The sequence below is a fragment of the Belonocnema kinseyi genome, chromosome 6 (assembly GCF_010883055.1).
Source record: "Belonocnema kinseyi isolate 2016_QV_RU_SX_M_011 chromosome 6, B_treatae_v1, whole genome shotgun sequence".
Classification (NCBI taxonomy): domain Eukaryota; kingdom Metazoa; phylum Arthropoda; class Insecta; order Hymenoptera; family Cynipidae; genus Belonocnema; species Belonocnema kinseyi.
The window spans coordinates 98,192,610-98,211,256 of record NC_046662.1 but is presented as its reverse complement, the minus strand read 5'-3'; the positions used below and the strand labels follow the sequence as shown (position 1 = coordinate 98,211,256).

Genomic DNA, 18,647 nt, shown 5'->3' with positions numbered 1-18,647 from the left:
GAAGAAAAATACTTTCAAGAACTTCATTGTTTATTATCAGCGCCAATGTTTGTCAGGCAAAAGATTAATTTGATAAAAATTCTTGAATATTTCCAAATTTTACAAAATTTTTATTCAGATCTTTTTATAACATTATTTTTAATTGTATGATTTAAATGTTTGATGGCTCTTTCGCCTTAAAATTAGAATCGCATATTTTAGAAAATATAACTAATATATATACACAAAATACTACCTTAAAGTATACAGTTATTCAAATAAAATAGAAGAAAACAGTAATATAAGTACTAAATATTTTAATGTAACATACACGATTGCAAGTTCCTAAATATTAAACTGCAATCGGTTCTACAACATAGTCTAAAGTTTGAGAGATATATGACCCATATTGCAAGGCCTTTTAAGTTTGAACCCCTCAATTACTTGCGGGGAGAATCTAGGAAGCATTCTTCTGGAATTAAGTAAGAACCGTATATATCTTTGCCTATAGTCCGTGTACCTGGTTGAACCTAATAAATTTTGGAAATTTTCCTCCTTTTATGGTCTACTTCTGTTGTAAGAATACTCGGTATGAATGGCTGCGTAGTTGTGAACCCAAAATTACGAAAATAGAATTAGCACCTTATTACGGTTAAAACACTGTTTAAAAAAATTAATTGTTTATGTTTTGTAATTTTACATAAAAAAGCATTCATCTTTTTTAAAAAGGCGAATTTTAAACGACAAATAGTTCAATTCACAAACAAACAAGAATGGAATAAATGGAATAGTTGAATTGCCAGTTTAAAAAAATTACTATTTTCAACAACATAAATGAATTTTCAATAGAATGCATCAATTTCTACCCACTTACCTTGAAGAAGTCAAAAGATAAATTTTCAACCAAAAATGAAATAGCTGAATTTTCAAATAAAAACATTAATTTCCAACAATATAATTTATTTTATATCCAAAGAGCTAAATATGCTACTAAAATCGTAATGTTTTAACCAAAAAGATTTATTCTTAGTTCAAAAAATTAATTTAAAATCAGAAAAAAAGCGGGTTTTCAACCAAATAGATGAATTTCAACTAAAATGATAAATCTTCAACAACAAAAATCAAGTTTCAACAAACCCCTTCAACTATTAACTTGTGAAATTCTTTAATTTTTACCTGATAAATGTTTCAATGTATACAATTTTAAGTATTCCTTAAAAATTGTTGAATTTCACATTACAGTTTAAAATTAATTATTTAACTAAGCATTGGTTTTAATGATTTTTTCAACTATAAAATGTTATTATAATAAATAATTTTTTAAAATTTATTATCTTCAGTTTTTATAACAATAATACTTTGATAATAATAATATGAATAATTATACCTAATTATTTTAATATATATTATTTGAATTGCAAATTATTATTATTATTATTATTATTATTATGTTTTCTTAACAGATTTGGAGTTTATATAATAATAATAATTCTAGCATAAATTTCAAATTCAATGTACAATTTTAAAGTCTAAGTTTCTGTTTTAAAAGAATTAAGAGAAAAATGGTCTCAGCAAGTATGCATCGCTGGAAACAAACTTTTTGAAAAATCATTTTCGAAGCAATGTTTTTTGGCTTCTCACATTGGTTTTATTAAAAAAGGGTTAAGTGCATTTTTCACTTAATTTTTACGTACAGAAAGTTTTCTTTTGATTTTGATTGAAAAATTAAATACGTATATTTAATATCATACATACATACATACATGCATACATACATACATACATACATACATACATACAGACATAAATACGTATATATACATATATAATAATAATTACATAATTGTCATACATTTCTGTTAATGTTTAACAAAGTTCTATTTGTTCACACAATTTTCATTTGCTCAAGCAGTTATTTTTTGATAACTATTAAATAGAAGACATATAATTAATTACGATTTCGAAAGTATTTTTGGAAAAGTCATTATTTAAAGAAATTATATTTGTTATAACAATTAAAAAGTGGTAAACTTTTTCTTTCTAAACGCTATAAAGTCAGAAACATAATGCTATGTGTTCTATTTTATTGCAATTCTTTTAGTTACCGTAAGAAACTGCTTTAGCAAATAAATTTTGTTTGAAGAAAAAAAAATTATTAAACAATAAAATAAATGTGTCAAAAGTATATAATTATTTAACAGAAAGTAGCATATGATACCAATTTGAATAAAACTGGACATCTCTGGCTCAATTGAAAATTTTTGAAAATAAACAATAATTAATTGTTCAAATAATTACGTAATGTTTTTAGACAAATTGACTACTTCAAACAATGACAAAATATTGCATTTCAATAAGAAAATAATATCATTTTTTAAATTTCTGGGGAATAAATTATTGTCTGCGACAACTTATTCTAATTTTCATTTTTTCATGGCAAGTAACATATCGCTGGAATCGCAAATAAACGTACATTTCGAATATAATATTTTTAAATTGCTGATTACAATATTATAAAAATGTTATGTCCCGTGTTTTATTCGTCGTGAGGACAAAAAGGTCCCCCTTAGACAATGCTCGACACAGCGCGAGGGTACGTCGAGCAGGTAAACCGCGATCAAATGAAAATCGCTGTTACGTCGTAACAATTAACTTTTATAATTTTTAAAAATAATGTTTATTAATTTTCATTTGCGTTTGAGCAACTCTCTCAATCTTGAACCGTCTTTACTTTCGTATTCTTTAATTTCGCCTTGTCAGGTTTATTATTTTATAACTCCGTAGAGCGCATAGACAGCCTGCAAACATACTTAAGAACCTTTTAAGCAGATGTTTCAAATTATCAGAATCTTTCAAACTGTTCCTAGATTTTTACCTTTACTGCTGTAATCCTCGACCAAGTTATAAGATAGTCTCTAATTTCGGAGTTTGATGCTTTTATTGTTTAGGCGTGCTTCTATGACACGACTTAGGATTTAGTCTCCGACCTTCCTTAAACAAATTTATGACACCGACTCGCCGAACAGCTCAAGCGTGACCCCAGGTTAACACCCTCTTTTTAGGTTTTCCGAATTTGTACTAATAGGCGTCGATGACCGTTTTCTGTACCAATCACAGGTAGTTTAAGAAACTTGCGACACACCTTCTGTAAGGGAAAATTACCCCCAAGCGCACTTCAACTTGACGAGGCAGACAGATACTACTTAGCTTCCGAAAGAAACACAGACTTAAACCGAACGCGAACTTCTCCTATATATTTTTTATTAGAATACATTTTATTCATTTTAAAAACAAAAATTTCATTCTTTTCAATTACACCTTTACTCAAAAAAATTTTGGTCCTTCGAGACGCGGATGATCTAACGGGCGCGTTTCATAAGTGCAAAATTCCGTGTAGGACATTGACTTTCATCGACTTCCATTGAATTCAGATCCAAACTCTATAGTGATCTTAAAGGTGAATAGCAGTATCAGTGCAGTGCTAAAGTGGCAATAACGTTCAGAAGTGACATTATTTTTACTGAACTCTATACTAGTCATATTCACAAGTGAATATAGAGACATTTTAGTACAGTTTCAATCTTTAAATTCAAAAGTCATTCTTTCAAAAATGAGCATTGGAACATAGTCGAAAATTCAAAGCAAGTCAGCACCAAGGAGAAAAAGTTCAAGTTATAAGCTCTCGTGATTTAACCACGTTCATCGAGGACGTCAAAATTTCAAAAGGCGTTTCTACTGCAAGAAAGCTATTTCTCTGGAAATATTTCAAAATCCAGAAGTAATTCCAATACAATTTCATTTTCAACGACATCTGGACAACAGCAACCCGTACGAGACTGGACTCATTGCGGATCTGATCATGATTTTCAAATCCAGTTTAATTCGAGGAATCATTCCAACTTTATTCCAACGGCATCTAAACAATCGCAGAATATACTTCGACTGGAATTATCGCGAGTCTACTTATCTTTCCAAGTAAGTCAAAGGAGTTCCAATCTCATTTCTATATATAATTTCCACTCCTAAGTTAAGCTATAATCTCGATACAGAAGCATTTGTCTATCGCCTTTTTAGGAAGGTAAAATCTCGCGATTAGAATCATGTCTGAAACTCAGCTAACAAAGTTAAAAAAGCTTCGGGCTTTGGTAAAACGTCAGGAAACTCAATTTGAAAATTTTCTTAAAAATCTTGAAGATCACGCAGATTAAGAAGCAGTTGACTTAGAAGACAGATTCAGTAAACACTTGTCATTTTGGGACGAATTCAATGTAGTCTAAGAAAAAATCGATGATTTAGCCGTAACTGAAGATGAAAACGTGGAAAATGAGACAGAAAGGGTACAATTCGAAAATCGTTTTTACGCGATAAGTGGTCTTGCTAAAAAATACCTTAAGAAACTTTCAACAGGTTCTACACCATCCACATCTTTCACACCACAATACAGTGCGTCATTTTTACCTTCATCGCGTTTTGAACTTTCCAAGCTTCAAACTCCTACATTTTCCGGTTCTTATGACACTTGGCTTACTTTTTACGATTCATTCAAGTCAATGTGCCACGACAATCCTGCAATTCCAGATTTACATAAATTTTATTATCTAAAGGCATGTTTAGTGGGTGAAGCAAGGGAAGTAATCGGTTCTCTCACAACCACAACGGAAAACTGTTTAGTAGCGTGGGAACTTATAAAAAACCGATATGACAATAAGAGATTCGTTGTCGAAAATCATTTTAAATCCCTATTCGAAACTCCACGAGTATCAAAGGAATTCTCAACCCGTAAACTTCTCGACAACGTTCAAAAGCAAGTCAGAGCTATCAAATCTCTCGTCGATAAAGAAAAAGTATGGGACACTCTTCTTGTTTATTTTATTAAAGACAAACTGAATACTTATACGAAAGAAAAATGGGAAGAATCAATTAAAGGTACAAACATTCCTTCGTTGGAGGACATGATTTCATTTCTTGAGCAACGCGCAATCATAGACTCGCCCCATTCATTCCAAACAATCACAATCCTGCCTGAAAACCTCTATTGATTCTAAAAACCTTCCTGCAAAACAGACATGTCCAATTTGTGAAGAAAACCATATGCCATGGGCATGTTCTTCTTTCAAGAAAATGTCGCCTCACGATAGGTATATTGAAATTAAAAGAACTTCTCTTTGTCACAATTGTTTAAGTGGTCACCATCGTACTCCTGATTGTCTAGGGAACACTTGCAAAAAATGTGAAAAACGACATCACACTCTTCTTCACTTTGAACGGCAAAATACAGATAATTCCAATCAATCTTCCATTTTCGAGCCTTCTCCTCAACAACTATTAAGTTGTCAAGCTCAAGTCACCTCCCAGGTCATTTTAGGTACCGCAAGGGTTGACATGCTTAATAGCGAAGGCAAATTTCAATCTTGTCGCGTTCTCTTAGATTCGTGCTCTCAGTGCAATTCCATCACTGAAAAATGTGCTGAATCCTTAGGGCTACAACAGAAGAGCGTCGATGTTCAACTAAAGGGTGCACAAAATCTTCGTTCCAAAGTGAAATACAGCACCGTCGCAAAAATCAAGTCGAGGTATACAGACGGGGAAATAAATTTATCCTGTCTAGTCTTCAAGGAAATTTCAGATCAAATGCCCTCTCTACCCCCTGATAAAAATCAATTTAAAATTCCGCAAGGTGTTATTCTAGCTGATCCCGAATTTTACAAACCAGCTGATATAGACCTTCTAATAGGGGCAGAGTTTTTCTATCAACTGTTACGTTCAGGTCAAATTCAAATTAAAGGGCAACCAGCAGTGTATCACGAAACTTTACTCGGTTGGGTCATTGCTGGTCGTATTTCAAAACCTCGTTTTTCAAAATCGCCATCTAATGTCACTTGTAATTTAATTAAATTTCAAGAGCTGCCTATTCTCTGGGACAATACACCGAATGCATTCACGGGTATCTTAAAAATTCACACGTGACTCAGGTTCCAGATCATGAACCCATCGATCACGGTTTCTACCTTCCACATCATGCAGTGGTAAAAACATTTAGTCTCACCACAAAGGTTAGGGTCGTATTTGACGGATCTGCTAAAACTTCTTCCGGCATCGCCTTAAATGACTCGTTAAAGGTTGGTCCAACCATACAGGAAGATTTGTTTTCGATAATCACCCGCTTTCGATGCTTTCGTTACGCTCTTACTGCTGACATCGAACAGATGTATAGGCAAGTAAGAGTATTACAAAACGATAGTTGTTTCCAAAAGATCTTGATGCGTGATTCGCCTCAAGAACCAATAAAAATTTACAGCCTAAATACAGTGACTTTTGGAACTGCTTGCGCTCCATTTCTCGCGATTCGGACCCTCCATCAGTTACCCGAGGACGAACGTGAATCGTTTCCAATCGCATCCGCAATTTTGAAACGAGATTTCTATGTAGATGACCTTTTCACAGGTACACAGACTTTCGAAGAGGCTATCAACCTTCGAAATGATTTAATCGGTCTTCTCAAGAGAGGCGATTTTAATCTGCGGAAATGGGGTTCAAACGATCCTGAATTAACACAAAATTTTTCTACAGAAAATTCGAAGACTTTCATGTCCTTAAACCCTACTGAAAGTGTAAAGGCTTTGGGGATTCATTGGGATTCTGCAAATGATTATATTTTTTATACAGTCAATTTTCCTAATTCAAAAGAGATAGCCACGAAACGCTCAATTTTATCCCAAATTTCAAAGCTTTTCGACCCATTAGGTCTACTCGGTCCAGTAGTCGTTTTAGCAAAAATCTTGATCCAACAACTTTGGAAAATTCAACTTACGTGAGACAGTCCTGTTCCTCAAGACATTCAAGATTTTTGGATCAAGTATAAACAACAATTGCAGCTTCTCAATGAGATAAAATTTAGTCGCTTCATTTCGACTCCAGGCACAGCAGAAATCCAATTGCATGGATTCTGCGATGCCAGTGAAAAAGCATACGGGGCTTGCCTTTACTTGAGATCTACTGATAGGCAGGGCAGGCATCGAAGTGCTCTGATTTCTTCCAAATCTCGAGTCGCTCCTTTAAAAGCGACCTCCTTACCTCGACTTGAATTATGCGCAGCAAATCTTTTAGTGAAACTGTACACTGCCACATTTAAGGCCTTTCCATTTGACATCGACAAAGTTAATTTCTGGTCTAACTCAACCATTGTACTAAATTGGATTAACGTGCCCTCTCACACTTTAAAAACCTTTGTGGCAAACAGAGTTGCTGAAATTCAAGCAGCAACTCGCTCGCAAGATTGGCGTCACGTGCCTACTTTAGATAACCCTGCTGATATGATTTCGCGAGGACAAGGATCTCAAGAATTCCTAGCAAACACGGTTTGGTCACAGGGCCCTCATTGGCTAAGTCATGATTCCAGTACTTGGCCTCAAAGGCCCTTTTATGGAAAGGAAATTCCGGAAACAAAAACTCCCTCAACTCTTTCCCTGCTAATTTCTATTAAAGAGAATCAAGAGGAGAATGAAATCCTTAGACGATTCAGCATCTCTAAAAAACTCACAGTCGTTTTAGCTTACTGTCTTAGATTCATTCGTAATTTAAAAATCAAGGACAAAACGGTCAGAAGAATCGGAAATATTTCCACAGAAGGATATAAAATCGCCTTTCAAAAAGTAATTAAAATTACACAAGCAGAAGCCTTTCCAAAGGAATTACATTCATTTTCTCAAAAATTATCAGTCAATTCAAAAAGCAACCTTCTAAATTTGAACCCTTTTCTCGAGTAGTTCGAACCGTGACAGTTAGAAGTCCATCAGGCCTGTATAAGCGTGCACTAAAATGCTTATATCCACTTCCGATTGGTCACGAGTGATCAATTTACAAATTGTAGGACTTGGTTTTTGTATGGTATATATGTATATACTTGTGTTCAACTACCATATTATAACATGTAATTGTAGTTCTAACAACATTTTTATGTCGCACATTAGAGTTCTTAGACTTGTGTTTTGTCATCTCTCGCTAATCTAATGTGTATTCGTGAACTGTTTTTAGTGATGTCATGTTACTGTATTACAAGTATTTAAATCTATAGTAGGATTTGATAATTTAAGCATTATTATAAATTAAATTAAATTTATTAATTTACTTTGAATACACGGCATTCAAAGGGTGCCGGCATGTTACGTCGTAACAATTAACTGTTATAATTTTTAATAATAATGTTTATTAATTTTCATTTGCGTTTGAGCAACTCTCTCAATCTTGAATCATCGCTCAGCTAAATATTTGGAAAAATCGGAGTTAATTTAAAAGATATTTAGGACTTTTAATCATAAATATCTCTTAAAATTATATACATTTTTGTAACATTTAAAAAATGTTGCGAACTGAATTTAAGTTCCTTACTATCTACTAATGTGTTTTTTGTTTACAATTTTTTCAAATGTTTTGAAATATTTTTTAATTTTCTCTTAGATTTCATTATTTAAATTGAAAAATTTGTTCAAATTTTTCCATGTTTACATTTTAAAATAAGATATAAGAGACAAGACGCTTGTTTTAATATCATTTAAAATGATGTTAAGTTGAAATTTTTTCAAAATAAATAATTTTTATTATGAAGCAATTAAAATTCGAGAATTTGCAAACGAAAACTAAATTGAATGTTTCAATGTTTGTAAATGTTTTAATTCAGTATTCAATATGAAAATTCAGAGCTCCAAAACTGTAACCATTCAAAAACTTCGAATAGGGTCAGTTCTTTTTACAAATTTAATTAAGAACGTCTTTCCGATTAATTATAATAATCGCATTTCCAAGATTTATTATTTAAACTCCTTTCATGAGCAAATTAAGAGTTTGGGCATTTTTGGAAGAATAGGCCTAATTTGTTTACGGAATCAACAAAGAATATATTTCCAATCACATTTTCCTACGACACCTTGTAAATTTACAATAATGATGTACTATATATTTAATAAGAATTAAAAAAGAAATTAAAACTCTATAATGGTAAAAACTTTCATTTCCATTAGTTTCAGTAAGTATCTATATTTATTAATTTCTTAAAGTAATTTCAAAATCTCTTCAGTTAAATATTTTGCTTCATCAAGATTTTCTGTAGTATATTTTCTTTTGCAATACTTTTCTCCATATATTTTACTGTGATTAATCAGTCGAACATATAACCAGTATTATTATCACTTATTGCGATATGATTTTTTATGTTTAAATCCACGCTGGAACAGAAGTCTCTCAACTTCACATTCTATGCGCATTTGAAATTTGTTCTTTACTAAGGCGGGCCTAAAATCAGTGCATTAATTTGAGTACAATTAAATTACAATGCGGCTACATACAAGGTTATTAGAAGTACTCGCATTTGCCTAAACATTTGATAAAAATGTTTAGTGTTGCACAATCATTTATTCTGCCTCGTGAGACGGTACCCACGCGAATCAGTGTACAAATAGAAGTTATTAAAGTAAAAATGATTATTGTAGTATTTTATTGAATTTTATTTCCAAATAAAATAATTGCAAGCAAAGTAGTGATTCGCGCGCCGAGCGCGCGTATAAGCTTTTCTTTTGGTTGAAAATTCGTCTTTTTGGTAGATAGTTCGTCTTGTTGATTGACAATTAATCTTTGTAGTTGAAAATTCAAATGCTATTTCCTTGAAAATTCATGTATTTTGTTAACAATTCGCCTTGTTGGTCAAAAGAACGATTTATTTAACTGAAAATTCAACTAAACGCAATTGATAATGAAGCTATTTTGTTAAAAGTTTTAAAAAAATTAACGAATCCAGTTGAATATTCCTTCAATTCAGTTGAAAATTCATCTCGTTGATTAAAAATCTAACTATTTTGTTGAAAATGATTTTTTTTAACTGAAAATGCCACTACTTCATTTTTAGTTTAAAATTTATATTTTTCATTTGAAATGAAACTATTTGTATGAAAAGTGTCCTTTCTGAGTTGAACATTCCTGTATTTTGTTGAAAATTCGTCTTCTTTGTACTCTCTAAATCTGAATCAGTATATTTCTCATTCAAATCAGCGTATATACACAGCTAAAACCGTGAAATGTAGCTGCTGATCAGTGAAATTTCACTGAATAACAGCTAAATTTCGCTGCTTTTTCAGCGAAATTTATGGAATACTCATCCCCAGTAATCTACCGAGAGTTCTAGACTCCTAGAGACTTCCCGCCTATATTTTTACTTTTTACAACCACAGGCCTGACTGTTTCAAAGGATAGTTTCCCGAAAGATGAATGGGCTAGCAGAATTACAGATTAGAGTCCCAAATATTTTCTACGCCACAGGCGTAAACTTATCAAATCTTACAAGGAGTCGTCCCACCGCACAGTGGTCTGGAATAGGAATTTACTGTTCATAATCGCCCACAGGTCGTATTTCTTAACCGATTTGAAAGTTTTTTTTTTTAGAAATTCTCAGCAATTAATTTTTAAGAGAATTGTGGTTTGCTTTTTTAAAATTTTTTTCACAGAGCAACAATATATAAACAAATATAGTGACAAAATTGACCATTTTAGCTTGTGAATTTTTATCTCAAGAAAAAATACAGATAGAAACTCACTATCAGCCGAAATTATTGCACATGCATTCATAGAACATAATTAATTTTAATAATATTAAACTTTATATACTACTATATTAAGCTTTATACTACTTTAAGCTTTATCAAACATAAACAATATAGACAACAATTTATTGCGGTGAATAACCAACGAAATTAAATAAAAAATAATTTATATGATTGTTATAAAGAATTTTTTTAACAAAACTATGATTTATTTTGTTTACATGCAAAAAGGACGGTGTGCTACTGAAATTATCCGACAATAAACAGCGATTCCAAAATTCGATATGGGACATTAAATAATAATTTGCGTGATTGTTAATAACAATTTCTGTAGCAAACTGTCCATAACAATAACGCTGTACTTGCGTTTTTAGAAGTCACCTATCTTTCATTTGTTTCATGCAACTTCCTGAAAAATAAATGAGGAACAAGTGAAAATAAGGTGCAATAACGCTGTACTTGCGTATTCAGAAGTCACTTATCTTTCATTTGTTTTGTACGTAACTTCACGAAAAACAAATGAGGAAACGGCCGATTAGGAGACTTGTTCAATTAAATTGTTATAAACAATCTATATTGTTTATGTTTGATAAAGCTAAAAGTATATAAATGGCTTTAAAGACAATTGTGAATCACTTTTGTTCAGAAAAATCAATTCAGCTATGAGAAGAACTCGTTTATAAAGAATTTGTTTATAGAAATGTTTATAAAAACAATAGCTGTTAACTCATGCTAATTTTTTGTTACAAATTATGACTTTTATGAAAAATATTAGCAACTAGCGTGAAATAAACGATTTTTTCTATGATAAAACAAAATAATAAGAATTTGTTTATAAAAATTGTTTATAATGATTGAGTTAAATATTATAAAAATTAATTATGTTGGATGTATACATGTGCAATAATTCCGGCTGATAGTGAGTTCCTATCTGTATTTTTTCTTGAGATAAAAATTCACAAAGCTAAAATGGTCAATTTTGTCACTATATTTGTTTATATATTGTATCTCTGTGAAAAACATTTAAAAAAAGCAAACCAAAATTCTCTTTAAAATTAATTGCTGAGCGTTTCTAAAAAAAAAACTTTTAAATGGGTTAAGAAATACGACCTGTGGGCGATTATGAACAGTAAATTCCTATTCCAGACCACTGTGCACCGTGCTCCAGATGCGCTAGCGACTATTTACTTGCAAAATACCGATGTGTTTTACGCCTTTGGCATATTACAAATTTAGGATGGTTTATATTTATAGAGTCGAATGCCGTTTTTAAAGAACTAGCGTTTTTAAGAGTCTTAAGAGTCCATTAACATTTAACAAACAAACAAAAATAAACGTTTATAACAAAAAACGAATAGGTAATAGAAACTTTAAAATTACTCAATTTTATTATTTATTTGTCATGAAAATTATTCCACTCTATTACAAATCTTTGAGATTATTTATTAGAAATTGGCAACGAGACTCTTTCAATTATTTTTTATAGTACAAAGAGTTACTATTTCATCTAAAAGTAGCTAATGCCAATTTCTTAATGAAGCTTTACATTCTTGATGTAATAGTTACCATATGATTTTAATAAAAATGGTTAATGATCTAGCAGGTCAAAGTATGTCCATTCAAAAATGTGCACTAACTTTTTTAAGTCCAATTGATTTTGACTTAAATTGGCATTATTAATAGCTGACATTATTGAAACTTAAAATGACATTATTAAAAGAACGGTTAAATGCCATAGAAATCGGAACAATTTCACAGGTTTCGCAAAGACTTCGCAAAGATTTAAAAGATTTTATAATGTCTTCTATTATTCGACAATTAAGATTTCAAAGATTTCGGGTCGATTTAAAAGACTGCATAAAGACTTCAATCATTTTAAAAAGATTTCATGAAGGTTTTATTAATTTAACAAATATCACCGAATATTGAAAAAGTATTTTAAATAATTTGCGAAGACTTTTAAACAATTCACAAAAATGTCAATGATTTCCCAAAATTTTCAAAGATTTCAAAGATTTCGCCGAGATTTCAAATAGATTTGAATGATTTCAGATACCTTTCAAATATTTCACAATGATTTTAAGAGAATTTACCAGTATTTCACAAAGAATTAAATGACTTCCCAAAGAGTTCAAATATTTAAGAAAGATTTCAGAAAGATTTCAGATAGATTTCAAAGATTGAACCAAAGATTTCAATAATTGCCTAATGATTTTGCAAAGATTTTTAGAGAATTCACTAAGATTTTAGAAAGATTTCACAAAATTTTCAATGATTTCCCAATGACTTTAAAGATTTCACAAAGCTTACACATATTTCACGAAGATTTAAAATAGATTTCAAAGACTCAACAAATAATTCCAATGACGTCCTAATGATTTTACAAAGATTTCAAACATTTTGGAAAGATTTAGGATATGTTTAGAAGATTTCACGGATATTTCCATTATTTTACAAAGACTTCTATTATTCCACAAAGTTTTCAAAATTCTCAAAAATTTTAAACATTTTGAATAGTTTAAAAAAAGTTATTTCGTGAAAATTTTAGGAAGAATTTACAAAGGTGGTAATAATATCTCAAAGGTTTTATGAAGAATTTACAAAAATTTCAAATATTTCGCAAAGGTTTCGGATAAATGTAAAAGAATTCGGAAAGGTTTTCTACTATTATCTTTCTTCTATTATTCGATTAGTCGATTTCTTTGGGAGGCATTGGTCCCTGTGTCCCCTTGGGGCTCCACCGCTTCTGATGGACATTGGAATAGGAGGGGACTAGCCTCATGCTACCTAACTTGGGCGCGGGGATTGATCATAAGTTACAAGTGGGAGTAGACCATGTTGGTTTGCAAAAGCAATAGAGGAATAGCAATCCAAGATCTAGGTAGAACAGCCCGCTCGTTATTTAGATCCGGCAACGACATGCCTATTCTGCCGTGATTTGGAAAAACAGCGTTAACTCCAAATCGAACAAAGTCACCTGAAGCAATTAACGGTAGGCGGGTCAAGGGCCTTATCCAAAATGCAGTTAACGGTGTTCTTCCAAATCAAGGCAGTATTTCTCTCCTATTCGTATGGACATATCAAATACTAAGATTTTTAAATTTTTTTACGATATTAACTAAGTTCTAATTGAATTTGCTTGAAATTTAAGAAAAATACATGTATTAAAAGATTTTTGTATCAGAATCTCTGAAAAAAATGACGAATTTCAATTTTTAAAATTAGACTAATTTAGAGTGATCAAAATTGAATAATGTAATTGAAAAATAATTTGTAATTCGAAGCGATTATAATTTAAAAATTAAAAAATGGTCAAAGTTAAAGCTTTATTATCTAATGAAAATAATGAAAAATCTTAACAATATTGATATTGAATAGCTTCTAATATATAGGATCTATAGAATTGAAGATTATACTCTAATTATTATTATATAAACTCCTTATCTTTAAAAACACAATAATGAATTTCAATTTAAATAGCATGGATCAACATAATTAGGTATAATTATTCACAGTATTAATTATAAATTAATTAACAATTATATTATTCTAAGAACTGGAGATAATAAATAAAAAATTATCTTAATTATGATAACAATTTCTAGTTGAGAAAATCATTAAAGCCAAAGCTTAGTTAAATAATTAATTTTAAAGGAGTAGATTTGATACATTTTTCTTAATTTATTATTTTATTATGTATTATCGTTACCAACTCCGATCTTCTCTACCGACTTTATCAAAGTGTACCCTGCTTTACCAAGTGAGTGGCAGGTAACCCACCTTTCATTTTAGTCCCCGAAAAATAACAATAAGGCAAACAGGGCGCGCTTTTGGACCTTTAATTTTAGTTCCCGGAAGGCTAAGGCAAACAGGGCGCGCTGGCGTAAGTCGGTCTAAATCAAATACACGGGCATAAGCAATTTCCCACCTTATCTCTGCTTATATACAAAGAACTCCATGCATACAAAATATGTGTTGATCAGCACTGTGCATCTGGAAATAAAATGGCGATCCGTTAGTGTCCTAAGTTGGTTAGTTCCTAATATCTTCAGCGCGGCGCTAGTTGTCCGATCACTCCCTGTTTTTTCATTGCAAGCAATGAGGGTAGACCACTTTTAAAAAAAAATGTTAATAAACAAAATGTTGTTTTCGTAAAAAAAAATTGAAATGAAAAGAATTTCATTCATTTTATATTTCAAAACAATTTTCCAAACGATGTATATAAGTGCTAATATAAAACATGAATAAAAGTGTCACCCAATAAACTTGGTAAAATGGAATTTTAGATTGGAATTTGAATAAAAAGTTAAATATAATCCTTTTTATATCTGAAAACGCAGTAAATAATATTTATATCAATAAAATGTATAAATAGTTTTGTGAAAAAAGTTTTAATATAGTATACAAGTTCAAACTTAATATTTGAGGGTTTAACCCTAGGGACTCCGCACGCCCTGATAATAATCTAATTTGTCCCGCGTGCAGTCCTCGAGACCGCATTCACGTTTTACACATTTCAACAACTTCTAATTAGTTTTATTTACAGTATGAGCATGTAATGAAGTATTTTCCCTTTTTAGGATGAATAAATCAGCAACTTAGAATATTTTCTCAACTTTATTGAATAAACTTTGAACGTAATGCAAATTTTGGCAAAACATATTGTATAAAAATCTTTCTGCTTGGAAAATTGTACTAGCCTCACGAGAATCATTAGCAAATCGATTCTCAAGACAAATTAGAAGAAAGGGAACTATGCAGGAGCTGTAAATTCAAAATCAAAAGAATAATGCTCTTTCAGTTTTCATTCTTTTTTTCTTGAGCAATTCTCACATGTGGTAAAGTTGTAGAATGTTTTCTACGTGCAAATTGTTTACATTCGCAAATTGTTCACGGCGAAAGAGCAGCAGTTCAAACGGTTGCATAGCAACAGGACGAGGGATAGCAGGAGCCGTGCCGACCAATTCCAGGCCGTTATGAGTACACATGAAATTAACGAAAAATGCGGTCCACGGGACCGCCGCGCGGAGTCCTAAGGGTTAACGAGTACTTACACTATTGTTTATAATGAGCAAAATTTAATTGAAATTAAAATAAATTTTTAATTATGAACATATAACATAAAAATGTGTAAAGAGCATTAAAAATAGTTTATTCAATAATTCAAAACGTTGAAAAAAACTATTTTTTTCACAGGAACAAATATAAATTATTATTTTATAAAGCGTCCAAGATGTAAATATATTCAATGTTTTAACATCTTTGTTTTTAAGACTTGAAAGGATATGATGATAAAAGAGAGCAATTAAATAAATTTACTTTATTATTTTTCACTGATTATTAAATAAAATGGTTTCAAATGTCAATTTATTTAAATTCAATTAGAAATACATTATATCCATTATATATTCATAAGCGAGAGTATTCACATGGTAAGTTTAAACTTAATACTATTACAATTTTTCTCCAGAATGTTTACATACCATTAATAATATTGTTAATCTGTTTTCGAAAATAAACTTTAAGAATCATATTTTACTGTTCATTCAAATTCAAAACTAAGATATATTCCACTTTACCAGGATTATTGTACGACGATGTACATTATGTTTCGTCTTTAGTATTTATAGAAAATTATTTGAGAAGTATTTTGAAATCTTAAATGAGTAACATTGTTTTAATTTCAAGAATATTTTTGGATGAAAATAACATTTTGTTTACTAAAAAATTAAAAAATTGATTTAGTCCCATTGCTTTCTATGTAAAAACAGGGAGTGATGAGACAACTAGCGTCGCGCTACAGATATTAGGAACTAATCAACTTAGGACAGTTGCGGGGTCAAGTTAAAATCTGAAATATGGAGAGATGCACAGGGCTGGTGTTGATACAACGTTATTTCAGTCGAGGTTTCAGTTACAAATTATATCTTATATACATCCTAGCCATTCTACGAATGCCTGACCTTCTGCAAAAGTCCACAAGACATCTCGGAAATATAATTTTTTACTATTTTAAAGATTGTAGAAAATTGTAGTGCAGTTTGAAATCAAGTTTTTTCACTCTGTATGTATTTTTTGGTAAAAATAATATTAGTGGGCCACCAAATTCTGACGCATACCCGAGCATTCCAGGAGGAAGAGTGATACACTGTTAAAAATAATATTAAATTTAATACCCATGTGTATTAAAATTAATATATCAAGCATATGAAATCGCCATTAAGGGCGACTATATTAAATTTCGTATACATTCATGTTAATCACTTACAAGAAAAATCAGATAATTCCATTTTTCACAAATTCACAATAAGTTTAGCAGTCATTTTCGATTGCAAATAATAAAACACGATAACTTCTTCCTGTTAATCAAAAATAAAATTGTATTTCAGGTTGAAAAATTGAATTAAGCAAATAAATAACAGATCTAACCTACAATTGACTGTCTTCGCTTTAAGTTTTGACCATTTCGAGCGAAATTAGCAAAACGTTTTACCCGTACATTGCACTTTCATAATAAATAACAATTTAGTCAACGAATTCTAGATTATTAATTTAATTGAGAATATTTGACAAGATTTAAAGAAATTGAAGCACGTTGAGTTTTCACGCACATTGCTATGCTGACCTGTAAACTAAATTTAATGTAGATGTATATTAAATTCACTACACCAATGTATGTTACATTTCAGTAGCGGTAGTGCATATTTGCTTCACACGCATGTATATTGAACCTCGTACAAATTTTTCTAACAGTGTACCAAAAGAAAAATCCCGGAACAGTGAGAACTCAAAACTTTAAGGTGGCGTTTTCGCAGTATGTATACGAGGAATTTATATAAATTGGGTATTATACTATTGCCAATAATAATCTGTAATCTTGTCATTTTTCTGCACTGAATTACATATTGTATAATAATAATAATCTTTTTACTTTTTCAGTTGAATACTGTCTGTATTAAATTCTATTAAATTGTAGGTTTGCTTCGGATACCAACCTGACCGCGGAACTGCCGGCGCTGTCAGTACTGGAAGCGCTCGGCCTTTGATCATTTCTATAATATTTCGCAGGTGTTACACCGAGATCGATAGATTGTTGCGACTGCTTGCGTCTATGATGTCTACAATTGTGTTTTCTTTCCCCTGGACTTGGCGTCTGACCATTAACAATAGAATCCCTTCTCGATCTTGCACTCTCTCCAGAACCACGACGGGAATTTCGGGACTCCCCAGATCCTGAACAGTATTATTGATTTCGATGAGTAAAATATAAAATCAATTTATGAATCTGTAATCTTACTTATCTATATACAATTTTTCTAGAAAATCGGTTGATAAGGAAAAAGAGGAGAAACAAAAATAGTAATGCACTGCAAAAATTGAAATGAAACAAAGAATTTTTTTTAACCTGCAGTCCGAATAAAATTTATGAATAAAAATTGCAAACATTTAAGTATGACAATCTGTATCTAAAACTGATTGAAAATAACAAATTTAAAATTTGAAGTTCTTGCGGTGATTTATTAAACAATTTTTTTAAATATAGGAGAATAATGGGTTGAGTAAATTAAAATATCTCATAATACCTTTAAAATACATTAAAACTGCTTTAACTCCTTTGGCAAAATATACAAATATTTTTTGTCAACTTTTGTAGAAAACATATATTTTCAAATAAAAATTTTATCTTGTGGAGCTTACCGAGAAGAATCATTTAAATCGAATATATGTATTTTAAAATACAAGGTATGTAATCAAAAAACTTTATAAAACTGTAGAAGGATCTTTTTAAAATCGAGAAAAACTAATAAACTTTAAATAGCGGGGAAAAAATTTATTGCATATTTTATATACTAACAGGGATGCCAGCATGATAATCTGCATAAAATGAAGCGGAATTGCTTTTATCTTCCTTTAATGGTTGAATCTAACAGTGTTTTTATCGTGTGAATTCTAACTTAAAAAATCAAACCAAATTAAATTTATGAAAATCAGGAACTATATTGTAGAACTGTTTTAGTGCAGTCCTATTAAGGCTTTCTACTAGGGATTTTGTTAAAAAAAAGTTAAACGGAATTTTTA

The 18,647-nt window shown here is 30.8% G+C and overlaps 1 protein-coding gene across 1 annotated transcript in view; it reads right to left on the bottom strand.

Moving 5' to 3' along the window:
• The window catches only part of LOC117175513, a 265,411-nt gene that overhangs the window by 131,468 nt on the left and 115,296 nt on the right, over positions 1-18,647 (bottom strand). Inside the window, exon 6 of the mRNA XM_033365220.1 lies at positions 17,564-17,801. Coding sequence (XP_033221111.1) covers positions 17,564-17,801 — 238 coding nt within the window. The remainder of the gene's footprint in view (positions 1-17,563; positions 17,802-18,647) is intronic.